This window comes from Protomyctophum parallelum (genome assembly GCF_964188405.1).
Source record: "Protomyctophum parallelum genome assembly, chromosome: 2".
Taxonomy (NCBI): domain Eukaryota; kingdom Metazoa; phylum Chordata; class Actinopteri; order Myctophiformes; family Myctophidae; genus Protomyctophum; species Protomyctophum parallelum.
This window is the reverse complement of record NC_139699.1, coordinates 14,750,383-14,763,999: the sequence shown is the minus strand read 5'-3', so window position 1 is coordinate 14,763,999 and position 13,617 is coordinate 14,750,383. Positions and strand designations below refer to the sequence as shown.

The 13,617-nt window shown below is 46.3% G+C and overlaps 1 protein-coding gene across 3 annotated transcripts in view; it reads left to right on the top strand.

Annotated features, from left to right (window-relative positions):
• coro2ba (coronin, actin binding protein, 2Ba) overlaps window positions 1–13,617 on the top strand; it is a 36,914-nt gene that overhangs the window by 8,849 nt on the left and 14,448 nt on the right. For 2 of the 3 annotated variants that reach the window (XM_083760147.1, XM_083760146.1), the window contains exons 1-2: window positions 7,410–7,493; window positions 13,357–13,557. In XM_083760147.1, the coding sequence (XP_083616273.1) occupies window positions 13,362–13,557 (196 nt within the window). In that variant the 5' untranslated portion in view covers window positions 7,410–7,493; window positions 13,357–13,361. Of the gene's footprint in view, window positions 1–7,409; window positions 7,494–13,356; window positions 13,558–13,617 lie in introns of those variants that run through there. The other variant, XM_083760145.1, reaches the window with a different exon arrangement.

Genomic DNA, 13,617 nt, shown 5'->3' with positions numbered 1-13,617 from the left:
TGTGTATATATATATATATATATATATATATATATATATATATATATATATATTATATATACCGTATGTTATTATTATTATTTTACTGAATGCTTTCACATATGGATCCGTATACATCCTCTTCCAGTGTCAGCTCAGTATCAAGTGCATTTCGCTTCAAAAGGCCTTTTGAAGGACAGTGCTTTTTTGAATGACATTCAGGAAGTGACTAGAGAATTAATTAATGTCCCTTTCCCTCTTGTTGTTTGGGTCAATGTGTCACACTGCAGTTTTGTATAAACATAGTTTTACAGCATGCCATCAGCCATCAGCCCCCCCCCCCCCCCCACACACACACACACACACGTGCATGTGTGTGAGAGAGAGAGAGAGAGAGAGAGAGAGAGAGAGAGAGAGAGAGAGAGAGAGAGAGAGAGAACCATCTGGGTTTGACTGTGTGTGAAGTTCTCTCTCTCTCTCTGAGTGGGTCGTGTTGTCATACATGGAGGGTTATAATACCGCCCACTCTCTCTCTTGCACACACATGCGCATGCACGCGCACACGTACGTACACACACACACACACACACACACACACACACACACACACACACACACACACACACACACACACACACACACAGAGAGGCATCAACAACACAGGGGTTCGCCCAAGCGTATGCTAGCTAGATGTATAGAGTTAGGGTTTTGCTCTTTTTCAGGAACACGGTGTACTGTAAGTCAGGAAAACACCGTTTGATAACCAAATACATACTTTACTGACTGTATGTACGCAGCACATGTATGTACCGTACGTATAACCCTGACTACATTGTCCAATATGAGGTCATATAATCCGTAAACACATAAGCCTCTTACAGAGAGAGTATTCAGCTATGAGAAATCATAGTGCTATAGAGGACAGCTATGAGACATCATAGGGCTAGCCTGATTACAGAGAGAGATACAGCTATGAGATACCATCATACTGATAGCCTGATTGAGGACAGCATCAGGTTAGCACAGCTATGAGACATGTCACACTATGACATCATAGTGTGACAGTGTCACACTATGATGTATATCACACACACACATTCATACACCTTTACATAGATTGTGCATTACATTCACCCATTCACACACACATTCATACACTGATGGGGGAGGAAAACCATGCAAGGCCCCAACCTGATCGCAATCAAGACACCAACCAGCTCATCGGGAGCAATCCGGGGTTCAGAGTCTTGCTCAAGGACACTTCCACACTAACTCTGGGGGAGCCCACAGGGTTCGAACTGGGAACCTTGCGGTTACCATCTGGTTCACTCTACCCCTGAACCACTGCCACCCCCGTCATAAATGTAACAGGCCTAGTCCGGGACAGGATAGAGAATCCCTTATGGAACGACGGACAGCCCAGATTAAACGTTTTCCCTCCTCTGAGGACTGAGAAACCAGGGCGGTGTCATTTCATCAGAACTGGGACATCCTTCTGTGTGATGTCACACGCATACCCTCTAGATTTAGATCTGAAAATATTAATTGGAATTACTCAAGTAAAGTATAAATAACACAGAATTGTACTTATGTTAACCCATTTTGACCTGAGATCAGATTAAAAAAATGTCTTCTACATCCTGACAGTTTTCTGAAAAAGCTATGTTTCTATGTCAGTCGATTTTTCAAATCGCCGAGTGGTGCGCGTGGGTTCAATATAGTACTGTACTTAAGTAAATGTACTTAGTTCCTTTCCAGCACTGGGAGCCATCAGTTGACAGATCAATATAGCAGAATGGAAACATGCGCATGAATGAATAATTGAACAAACTGTCCACTCTACAGAACCATATACTGTAACAGCATGCATTGATATTCACAACTGCACAATTAGAAAAGATAATATTAAGGCAATATCCTATAAATATGAAATGAACGGAGTCAGGCACACACGTGGCATGAAGACAAAGGAAGGAGAAAGTATGTTGGCATTATGATTAGCCATGTGGTTCGCTTTCCCTCTGGGCGATCCAACTGGAATCGTTGAATTTAGGTCACATTCACATCGCATTAACCTTCACACGCACACACGCACGCACGCACGCACACACACACACACACACACACACACACACACACACACACACACACACACACACATGGGGATACTGTCATCTCAAATGTCGCTTTGGAGGTATCTGTGGGAACCCCTTTTGGTGTTTTAACTTAAGCATTATGTTATACTTTAGCTATTGAAAAATAGCAGATCTACAAGCTGCCGTGCCAAGTGCCGCGCTACGAGCCTGTAGGTCTGCTATTTTTGAAAAATGTGGTGCAAATCTTTGAATATAATTATATTCTTTCAGTTTTTAACTCAAATCTTTGCTTCTGGGGGGGTCCCTGGAACAACATATTTTCAGATGGGGGTCGGCGGCCAGTTACATATAATTTTTCGGGTCCTTGACATGAAAATGTTTGAGAACCACTGACACATAGAAACATGAGTTTTTCAGAAAACTGTCAGGATTTAGAAGAATTATTTTCTATAGCTGTGAGGCGACAGCGTGTCCTACTGTAACAGACACTCTGAATCCAGAGCTCTTTTAGAAGCCTCTCAACATAACGGCATTCCTTCCTTGTTGTTGCTGACAACACATGTACTGTAGCACTCCAGTAATCATCCTACCTTGTCCTTTAGAGAGTTGGTGGAGAGATGGATGGATGGATGTAGATGCAGGATGTAGATGGATGGATGGATGGAGATGGATCTACACTCACCACCCACTCATCTGTGCTACCCTGCAGATGAGTGCACTCCAGGAGAATTGCACGTGATCTGACAAAGCGTTGATTTCGTCGACTAAAAGCTATAATGACAAAATGTTTGTCGACTACCTCTTTTTCACTAACCCCCCCCCCCCACTAAAATGATAGGCTACTGACAATTTCATCAACAAATTCAAACTACTAGACGGGGAGGGACTAGTGGAGACTCTGGAGAGGAGATCCAGTAGAGCTAAAAGACAAGTTTGGTTTGAAAATAGCTCTGAAAATATCTACAAACTTGTGGATGTCAAGCTTGTACATTTCAGGTGACTCAAATTGAATAGAATTATATTCATAAGACTATGACTAAAACAGAATCAGAATTAGCTGTCAGTGGATCTAACCTTCAAATCAAATCAAATCAAATCAAATCAAACTGTATCCAACCTCTATCTAACTTGATCTAACCTTGGATATAATGTTCTCTGTGCACACACACTGCCTGATGAGGAGGCCTGGCTCTGTGCTCGGCTCTCTGTCCTGATGGGGCGGCCTGGCTCTGTGCTCGTCTCTCTGTCCTGATGGGGAGGCCTGGCCCTGTGCTCGTCTCTCTGTCCTGATGAGGAGGCCTGGCTCTGTGCTCGTCTCTCTGTCCTGATGAGGAGGCATGGCTCTGTGCTCGTCTCTCTGTCCTGATGAGGAGGCCTGGCTCTGTGCTCGGCTCTCTGTCCTGATGAGGAGGCCTGGCTCTGTGCTCGGCTCTCTGTCCTGATGAGGAGGCCTGGCTCTGTGCTCGGCTCTCTGTCCTGATGAGGAGGCCTGGCTCTGTGCTCGTCTCTCTGTCCTGATGGGGAGGCCTGGCTCTGTGCTCGTCTCTCTGTCCTGATGGGGAGGCCTGGCCCTGTGCTCGTCTCTCTGTCCTGATGAGGAGGCCTGGCTCTGTGCTCGTCTCTCTGTCCTGATGAGGAGGCCTGGCTCTGTGCTCGTCTCTCTGTCCTGATGAGGAGGCCTGGCTCAGTGCTCGTCTCTCTGTCCTGATGAGGAGGCCTGGCTCTGTGCTCGTCTCTCTGTCCTGATGGGGAGGCCTGGCTCTGTGCTCGTCTCTCTGTCCTGATGAGGAGGCCTGGCCCTGTGCTCGTCTCTCTGTCCTGATGGGGAGGCCTGGCCCTGTGCTCGGCTCTCTGTCCTGATGAGGAGGCCTGGCTCTGTGCTCGTCTCTCTGTCCTGATGAGGAGGCCTGGCCCTGTGCTCGTCTCTCTGTCCTGATGGGGAGGCCTGGCCCTGTGCTCGTCTCTCTGTCCTGATGGGGAGGCCTGGCCCTGTGCTCGGCTCTCTGTCCTGATGAGGAGGCCTGGCTCTGTGCTCGTCTCTCTGTCCTGATGGGGAGGCCTGGCCCTGTGCTCGTCTCTCTGTCCTGATGGGGAGGCCTGGCCCTGTGCTCGGCTCTCTGTCCTGATGAGGAGGCCTGGCCCTGTGCTCGGCTCTCTGTCCTGAGAGCTTCCATTAGTATCACAGACCTCTGGTCTGAGTCTGCTGTAATTACTGCTGAACATCGTCCTACTGTGTGCATGCACGCACGCACGCACGCACGCACGCACGCACGCACGCACGCACGAATAGACAGACACTCACTGGGGCTTAGCAGTCGCAGAACACCATCTATGCCACTTAACTAAGTGGAGCCATTAGGAAGTTAAAGGGGCATTCCACTCATTTTCAACATTTTACTATGTCATTAATATACCGTATAGTCACCAAAGGTTCGTTTTTATTTGGTTTTCGTCAGTGGGAAAAGAAAAACGTAGTCAACAAATATTTCTAGTGCGATAGTTTTTTGGCGAGGGAGTCAACACTATACGCTATCCACACTTTTCCTGGGCTGTGTGTGCTCCAGTTCCTGTTGATTTCATTGGATATCATTGGTCATCTGACCAGTTTAATTGGCTTTCATTGGATCAAATCGACAGGAATTGGAGCACACCACAGTGTGGATAGACCCTCAAATGAACCCTCATCAACCCAGCAATTATCCCGCAAGACGTCGGGTTGCCATGGAGGATATCAAAGAATTTCCTCAGAAACGACTCGACTGCCAAGATACTGTACACTGACTCTTCCTGTGAGAGTCCATGTGCTGTCAGGCCATGTGAAAAGAGCCGGCATGCAGGGCTGTCTTTGTTGCTGTCATATTTAACTCCCTGCTGAGATGGGAGGCAAAGAGGAAGAGGCATGCAGCAGCAGAACAGAACAGAACAGAACACAGCTCTCTCTCTCTCTCTCAGCGTCTGGACAAAAAGCCTGCCTCATGTCTTCACAGAAGAGTGACCAGAACTGTGGCTTTTCTTTTTCCCCTTGTGTGTGTGTGTGTGTGTGTGTGTGTGTGTGTGTGTGTGTGTGTGTGTGTGTGTGTGTGTGTGTGTGTGTGAGTGTGCTCCACTTCCTCAGCAGTGAGAGAACAGTCACAGCCATTGATACCCCTGTTTTGTGTTTTTTTCGTGGGGGTTTCCACGGGGCCACGGGATCATCTGTCATCTTCTGCTTACTGTCACAGTGTGTGTGTACGGAGTGGATGCCGTGCACTGACTACAGCTGTGGTTTAACCAAGACAATTGTACTCATGAACGTATCCCGGTCAGCGGTATAGCGTGAGAATCACTCAGAGAAACATCCTTTGCTTTAATCAGACCAGTGTGTGTCCAGTGGAAACCTCGTATGAATCTGATCTCAGGTCAGAATGGGTCAAGGTGGTTGAAACAGAGACAACAGTCAGTAAAGATGGAGACGCCACATACGGCAGCCTCGTCTCGCGCTCCTCTCAGCCAACGCAGTTTGTAAAGGGCCACTTCACCCCTTTTTTCAACCAGAGCCTATTTAATGTTGTTTAGGTCACAAGAAACAATTTCCTGGGGTTTTTATATGTGTGTAATATGTGTGTTTTTTTAATATATTTTTGTTATGACGCCACCATGGTCTCACTTCCTTCCTGGACTACAAAGTCACACCTCCATGCAGCCTCCCCCCCCCCCTCCACAAGGAAGGGAAGAGCACTAAAGCATTATGGGCATTGTAGGAATTCAGCAATCTAGTCAAACCCTAGTCAAACACACATAGAGTAGGCTACTACATTATTGTTCTGGCCATAGGGATGCGAATTTCAAATTGTGCATGCTACTTTTATCTACTGCAAATACAAATACAAAATACAAATTTAAACCCTTTAAACTTTTGTATTTTATTATAAGCTCCACTGCACTGTTGATCTGTGGCAGAGACTCACTCCCGAGTCTCAAAGTGTGACTAGTCAAACTAGTTTGACAAAAGAAAACTCTCTGTTTGCTCTTTCTTGCACTCTGTATTTGCTTTGTTTGCTGTGCTTGCTTCATGTGTTTTTTGTTGTTTTGAATGATATGCTGCTTCTGCTACTACATTGTCTGAAGGAAGCCAAACCATAGATGTAATAATAACGTACAACCTTGAACCTTGAAGCACCAGTCCTGTAGGAATTACATGGAGACAACAGAGCCATAGTCAGAGCCATTGATTGATTGATTGAAATATTTATTAACAGTTTGCAGAATTACAGTACATTTCAAGCACAAACTCAATACAAAGACTGTTAACTGTGAGTGGACGACCCAATTAAGCATTACACTTGTTTACAACAGGGTCCACATTGTTCAATTCATCAAAACATTTAGAGACATACAAATAGACACTTCTATATAGTTAAAGAACAGAACAGGAATTCATCATATAGGAAGCAAAAAGGGAAAAGATACATATACAGTGAGGGGAAAGGGGGGGGGGGGGGATTCCGATTTTACAGAGGCCAGTTTCGAATTGCAGCCATCCGTAGGTGCCCTTTGAGAGCGGTTTTGAAGGAGTCAAGGGATTCACATGTCTTAATGACTGTTGGTAGGGCGTTCCATCCATCTAGCCGTGCTTCAAACGAGCATGGTGGAACGTCTAATCCAGAGCCATAGAGAGGTTCATTCTTGCCTCTCTTATTTCAAGAACTGGACCTGTACGTGCCCGTCGCAGTCGGCCACCGGCCTACTTGGGAACGATGAAATATGTGAACCTAATGATATACGTTGTCATAGCACCCGTTTTATCTGTCAGCCGGTGTCCCACATGGATATCTGTGTGTGTGCCTGTGTGTGTGTGAAGACTGCAAACTGAAAAGTGTACTGGACTAATCAAAACATAAAAACCAGCTGTGCTGGGTCTCCCAGAGCAGGGCTCTGTGGGTTGCCAGGCTGGACATTTTAAGTCATAGTGTTTTTTTTTTAGTTTGAATGAAATTGAGTTGACGTGTTTTTTTAAGGGTAACTCTTAGGGCTGTGGCCCCGGTGGTTAGTTCAACCGTCTGGGCACCAAGGCGGTGTCACTGCCCATCTCTCTCCCCCTTTTCATCAACCCTGCAGGTGAGGGTGAGGTGAGGGTGCAGAGAGAGAGAGAGAGAGAGAGAGAGAGAGAGAGAGAGAGTTGGAGTTGGAGTGACGGGGAGTACTAGCACTAGAAGAGACTCATTAGGAGGAGGAGGGAGACAGGGTGGGAAGTGACTGAAAGGGGGAGGGGAGAGAGAGAGAGAGAGAGAGAGAGAGAGGGGGGGGGGAAGAGGGAGAGAGAGGGGAAGAGAGAGAGAGAGAGGGAGAGAGAGGACAGACACATACACACATGTGAGGCTGGACTATACGGTGGGTGAGCGGTGAGGCCACGGCCGTAGAGAGATGCACGCCAGTAAGGTAAGATGACACTGCATGACAGACAGACAGAATGTCTGCAAAGACCTCGCTCTGTTTTATCAACATAGGCAGGCAGTGTCAGTGATCTGAGCAGCAGATAGTCTTGTGACATTTTCTGATGGATATAAAGTTGTTTTCTCAAGCTGTGCTGCAACTGGTGCATGTGTGTGCACGTCTGTGCATGCGTGCGTGCGCGTATGAGAGTATGCATACTTGCATAGCCTAATGATAATGTGCAAGAGGTCTGCAGTTTGTAGGAGGGAAAACAACACACACACACACACACACACACACACACACACACACACACACACACACACACACACACACACACACACACACACACACACACACACACACACACACAATTCTCTTCTTCCCTTAGGGCAGTGATCAATGAATGGCCATCCTTGTAAACAGAGCTCAAAGCAAGTGAGTCTCTCTCTCTCTCTCTCTCTCTGCTAATCTTTGCTTCAGATGTTATCGACCTATAATCACCAATATGTTCCTTATTATCAGACCATATGGATCAATATGGACATTTCCTACATACTGCTTACCGCTGTGAATACGCGACTAGTACGCGACTACTGCCGCCGAAGACAAAAACCAACGTGAAACTGCACTACAACAACTTCACTTTATGTTTAATAGAGCGTCGCAGTCCCGCCCCCTTTCATGATGACGACAGGCAGATGAAATAATTCCCCATTAATTTAAAAAAGTACACTCGGATCACAAAGCCAACTGGGATTGTGACAAATCAGGACAACAAACACAATATTTTGGGGCCAAACAAATAATTACAAAGAAGAAGAAAAACAAACAAAAAAAAGTGTTGTATAACCTGCCCTTATTTTCTTCTTTCTAATTATTTGTTCGGCCCCCCCCAAAAAAATGTGTTTGTTGTCATGATTTGTCACGATCCGAGTTGGCTTTATTCGAGGCTTACAGACCTTTTAAATAAATACTTTTTGAAACGTCTATTTGGGAAATTAATGGGGAATTATTTCCTGGGCCAGTCGACTCGTCGTCGGCATGAAAGGGGGCGGGGCTGCGACGCTCTATTACAGTACGTGGCGGGTTAAGACTGCGGATAAGGTTAGATTTAGGGTTAGGGTTAGTAGTTGGACAACAACAACCCATCCATACTTACTGGCTGCATTAATGGTTCTTCATAAGAGCTGATGATGATGACGGAGATTAAATAATCTGATAACATCGGAAACGGCTAATGGACACACATGGCCCGTCTAGCTTTTAATTCAGGACGGATGAAGAGACAATGTACTGTATATGGGTGAATGTTTGACCCCTCTCTACATAATGCATGTTTTATTAATAGATGATATGATATACTAGTACTTTATTGTCAGTTCACACTGAAATGTGTCTTGCGACCCAGCAGCCAAGTATGCAGAACACATATACACACATTTGACATAACACAAAGAACAAGACAATTTACATACATAAAGACATGAAGACAAGAGCAATATCCACCGCTTAGATTACCCCGTGGCTACTACAACTCCTGATTAAGCCTCAAGGTCGACTGGTGGACAAAGGACCTCTTTAGTCTGACCTTATTGTATGCTGGTATACACCATATCTCCTTCCTGAAGGTAGCAACCTATATTCTCCATACAACACATGCTTAGTATTAGAGGTGGTAGTCCTTGCTAACCTTCTATGCTGTTATCATACGTGGATGTATAAAGTTTCTGAAGTTGTTGTCCAACAATCTTTGAACAAATGTTCAGTTGTTGCAGCAGTTGTGACTTTAGGGCTGCAGACAAACATCCATACCAGGTGGTACTACAGTACTGAAGAACTACAGTACTGAAGAACACTCACAATAACAGAAGTGAAAAACAAAAGAAGAATCCGTCTAGTATAAAACATAAAACATTTGTGTAATTGTTCCACCGCTGGACAATACGCTGCATGTCCTTCTGAGGACAATACGCTGGACAATATAATAATAATAATAATAATAATAATAAATATATATATTATACAATACGCTGCATGTCCTTCTGAGGACAATACGCTGGACAATATAATAATAATAATAAATATATATATTATACAATACGCTGCATGTCCTTCTGAGGACAATACGCTGGACAATATAATAATAATAATAAATATATATATTATACAATACGCTGCATGTCCTTCTGAGGCTGACGACAACAATGGCAGCATGCACACACAGCGCACCCACACACACACGCGCACGCACGGCGCACGCTCGCAGGCATGGCGCACACACACACACACACACACACGCACACGCCACTGCCACCATAGCTCTGTTTTTCAGGACACAGAACAATACTGAATAGAGGAAGGGCTGATGATGATGTCATGCAGTCAACTTGCCACTGATGTGACAGCAGTCGTGAATCTTCCATCTCTGTTGTGCCTTTTGGGAGAAACTGATGCAGTCTCCTGGTGGTCTTAAAGAATTATTATATATAAAGAGTTGTATATAATGTACGGTAATACTCTGCTATAATGGAAACCACATCCATCCAGTAAGAAAGGAAAAACTAAGAAAAACTTGCTGGGAATGCTGGGAACATTAACAAAGTTAGCTTAGGCAAATCTGCAAAAGAAAAAAAGCTTACCACTAGCTTTCTACACAGATGTGTTCATAAAGGTGTCTACTATCACAGTGAAATTTGTTCCAACCCAACTCCCTTGGGAAACTTTGTGATAGCTGCTGAAAGTTGGGGTACCATTATCAACCAATATAAGGCAAAAATGTCCAAATTTCATTATACTTTAAGTAGCATGTGACGTGTCAAACTAGGGGGCTTTCAAGATTCTGAATCCATTGCAAGCATTAGTTTTGCAGAAAAAACACTCCTTTGCCAAAATATGCCCATAGCCTTCATCACAAATGTGATGAGGTTAGCACATTTGGGCACATTTAAGCAAGTGGCTAAGGCCAAATTTAGCCCAAGGAGAATTTGCGTGCAAAACTAAAGCATCATGAAAACCCCCACAAATTTTTATGTGATACGTAGTAGACACCTTTATGAACACATATGTGGTAAGCATTTTTTGCAGATTTGCCTGATTGCAGTTTGTGTCTACATGCTGATTGTGTTTGTCTGCCTCTGATGGCTAACTCACACAACAAAGCAACAATTTAAATGTAGTCGACCTGGTCATACTGACGGCCTAGCCTGATTGGCTGCCAACAGCATCCAGGCACACACGCACCTCTGGCCAATGGGACAGCAACCAACTGCATGCCAACGGCATCCATCCATCCATCCATCCATGCACACACACACACACACACACACACACACACACACACACACACACACACACACACACACACACACACACACACACACACACACACACACACACACACACACACACACACACACACACACACACACTTATGGCAGTCCATCAATGTCGATGATGACGTTGCTCCAAATAAAGTTCATGGGATGATTATTGTTGCGTCTGTCGTCTGTGCATAGCCTGGTGGCTGCTCAGACCAATGCGTGATCCGCATATTTTGTCACAGGAGGGGCAGGGGAAGGCAGCAGCGGTTGTCGGTAGACCCCTAGCACGCTGGTGCCGCTGTGCACGCCGCTGTGCTCTCCTCTCTGTGAACTTCTCCTGAAGGTGAGCGATTCCCTGGCAGGTAGAGCTCCAGGTGTGGCGATCAACAGCCAGGGACTCCAGCGCTGGTGATCTGATGTCACACTTCTTCAGGAGGGTTTTGATGTGGTCCTTGTACCTCTTTTTTGGACCTGGGCTGGCATACGGATCACATGCCCGACCCATCTGAGGTGTTTTTGGCCAAGGAGTGCTGTAATGCTGGGTGTGTTGGTCCGGTCATATATTTCGGTGTATGGCACCCTGTCGGCCCAGGTCAGACCCAGGATCCTTTGGAGGCAGAATATATGGAAAGCCTCTAGACAGTTTATGTGCCTCTGGTAGGGTGTCCAGGTTTCAGAGCTGTAGAGCAGTGTGGAGAGGCAGACTGCCTTGTACACAGCTGCTTTAGTGGAGATGGTGAGGTCCCTGTTCTGAAAAACCCTGGACCTTAGCCTACCAAAGGCAGTAGAGGCCAGGCTGATGCGTGCCTGGACGTCGTCCTCTATGGTGCAGGATGGTGACAGAGTGCTACCGAGGTAGGTGAAGTGAGGGACGATGGCTAATGAGTGCCCGCCGAGGGTGAAGATAGGCGTGTTTGGCTGGGGGGTGAAATGCTGCACGAGTATTTGTGTTTTTTTTATGTTTATCTGGAGACCAATGGCACTGTATATGGAGGCGACCACATTTAGTGCACGCTGAAGGGATTCCGGTGTGTGAGCAAGTAGAGCACAGTCATCGGCGTACTGTAGCTCCAAGATGTGCTGGGTGGTGACTTTGGTAGTGGTTTGGAGGCGACGGATGTTAAAAAGATTACCATCCAGCCTGTATTGTATGTGTATCCCATCCGTGGGGTCCAGGTGTTTATGGGAGAGGAGGGTAACAGTGGAGATGAATACATTAAATATGGTTGGGGCTAGGACACACCCTTGCTTGACCCCCACATCCACACTGAAAAATGGGGATTGTTGGCCACCGTTGCTCACACATGCCTTCATACCATTATGTAACTGCCGCAGGAGGTTGCAGAACTTTGCTGGTACACCTAACTTCCCCAGTATTTCCCACAGTAGGTCCCGATTGACGGTGTCGAAGGCCTTGGACAGATCTATGAAAGCCAGGTACAGGTCTTTGCAGTGTTCTCTGCACTTCTCCTGCACCTGTCTGGCAACAAATATCATGTCCGCCGTACTACGGTCTCGTCTAAAGCCGCACTGGGATTCGGGCAGGATGTTCTCAGTTACATGAGTTGCACGCACGCGCGCGCGCACACACACACGCGCACGCGCACACGCACACGCACACGCACGCACACACACACACACACACGCACGCACACACACACACGCACACACACACACACACACACACACACACACACACTCGCAGTGTATAACAGAGGGAGCCGATGCGTTTTGCAGGAATCACAGTGACAACATGTTTTAAACCGCCGGGTCCATCGCGACGAGTGGACAGTCTGAAAATGCGGGTCCTACTGTACGTGCATTAAGCCATTAACGTTGGTCAGGCTGGTTTCGTTTTGTCCAATGCGATTAGGCCTATGTGAAACAGCATGGCTGCGCCTGACGCACGGATAATAATAATAATAACTAGAACTGAACTCTGTCGACCGATACGAACTTTCAAATCTCAGCCTCTCTGTAAAACATTGAACGTAAATACTGTCCATCGCTATACGTCACTTCAATTACAGGTTACTGTTTCAGTAACTGTACGTTGAAAATACTATACTGTGGTCGGCATGCAGCAAAGGTTGTCGTGATCGGGAGTCGATCAAAGCATTCTATGTCAGTGGTTCTAAAACTATTTCATGTCAAGGAACCCAAAAATATATATATATTTGGCCCCCGACCCCCATCTGAAAATATGTAGTTCCAGGAACCCCCCCAGAAGCAAATATTTGAGCTTCTGTGTTTTACTCGATGAGCCTAACATCCCTCCCCCTCTCTTCCCCTCAGATGTCATGGTGTAACATTCTCTCTCTCTTCCCCTCAGATGTCATGGCGTAACATTCCCTCTCTTCCCCTCAGATGTCATGGCGTAACATTCCCTCTCTTCCCCTCAGATGTCATGGCGTAACATTCTCTCTCTTCCCCTCAGATGTCATGGCGTAACATTCTCTCTCTTCCCCTCAGATGTCATGGCGTAACATTCCCTCTCTCTTCCCCTCAGATGTCATGGCGTAACATTCTCTCTCTCTTCCCCTCAGATGTCATGGCGTCCGACCTACCGAAGCTCCAAGTTTCGAAACGTCTACGGGAAGGTGGCGAACCGGGAGCACTGCTTCGACGGCATCCCCATCACCAAGAACGTCCACGACAACCACTTCTGTGCCGTCAACGCCAAGTACCTGGCCATCGTCACCGAGAGCTCCGGGGGAGGGGCCTTCGTTGTGGTCCCCGTCACTCAGGTGAGGGGGAGGGGCTTTCATCATCTTTACTGTCACTCAGGTGAGGGGGAGTTGCTTTCA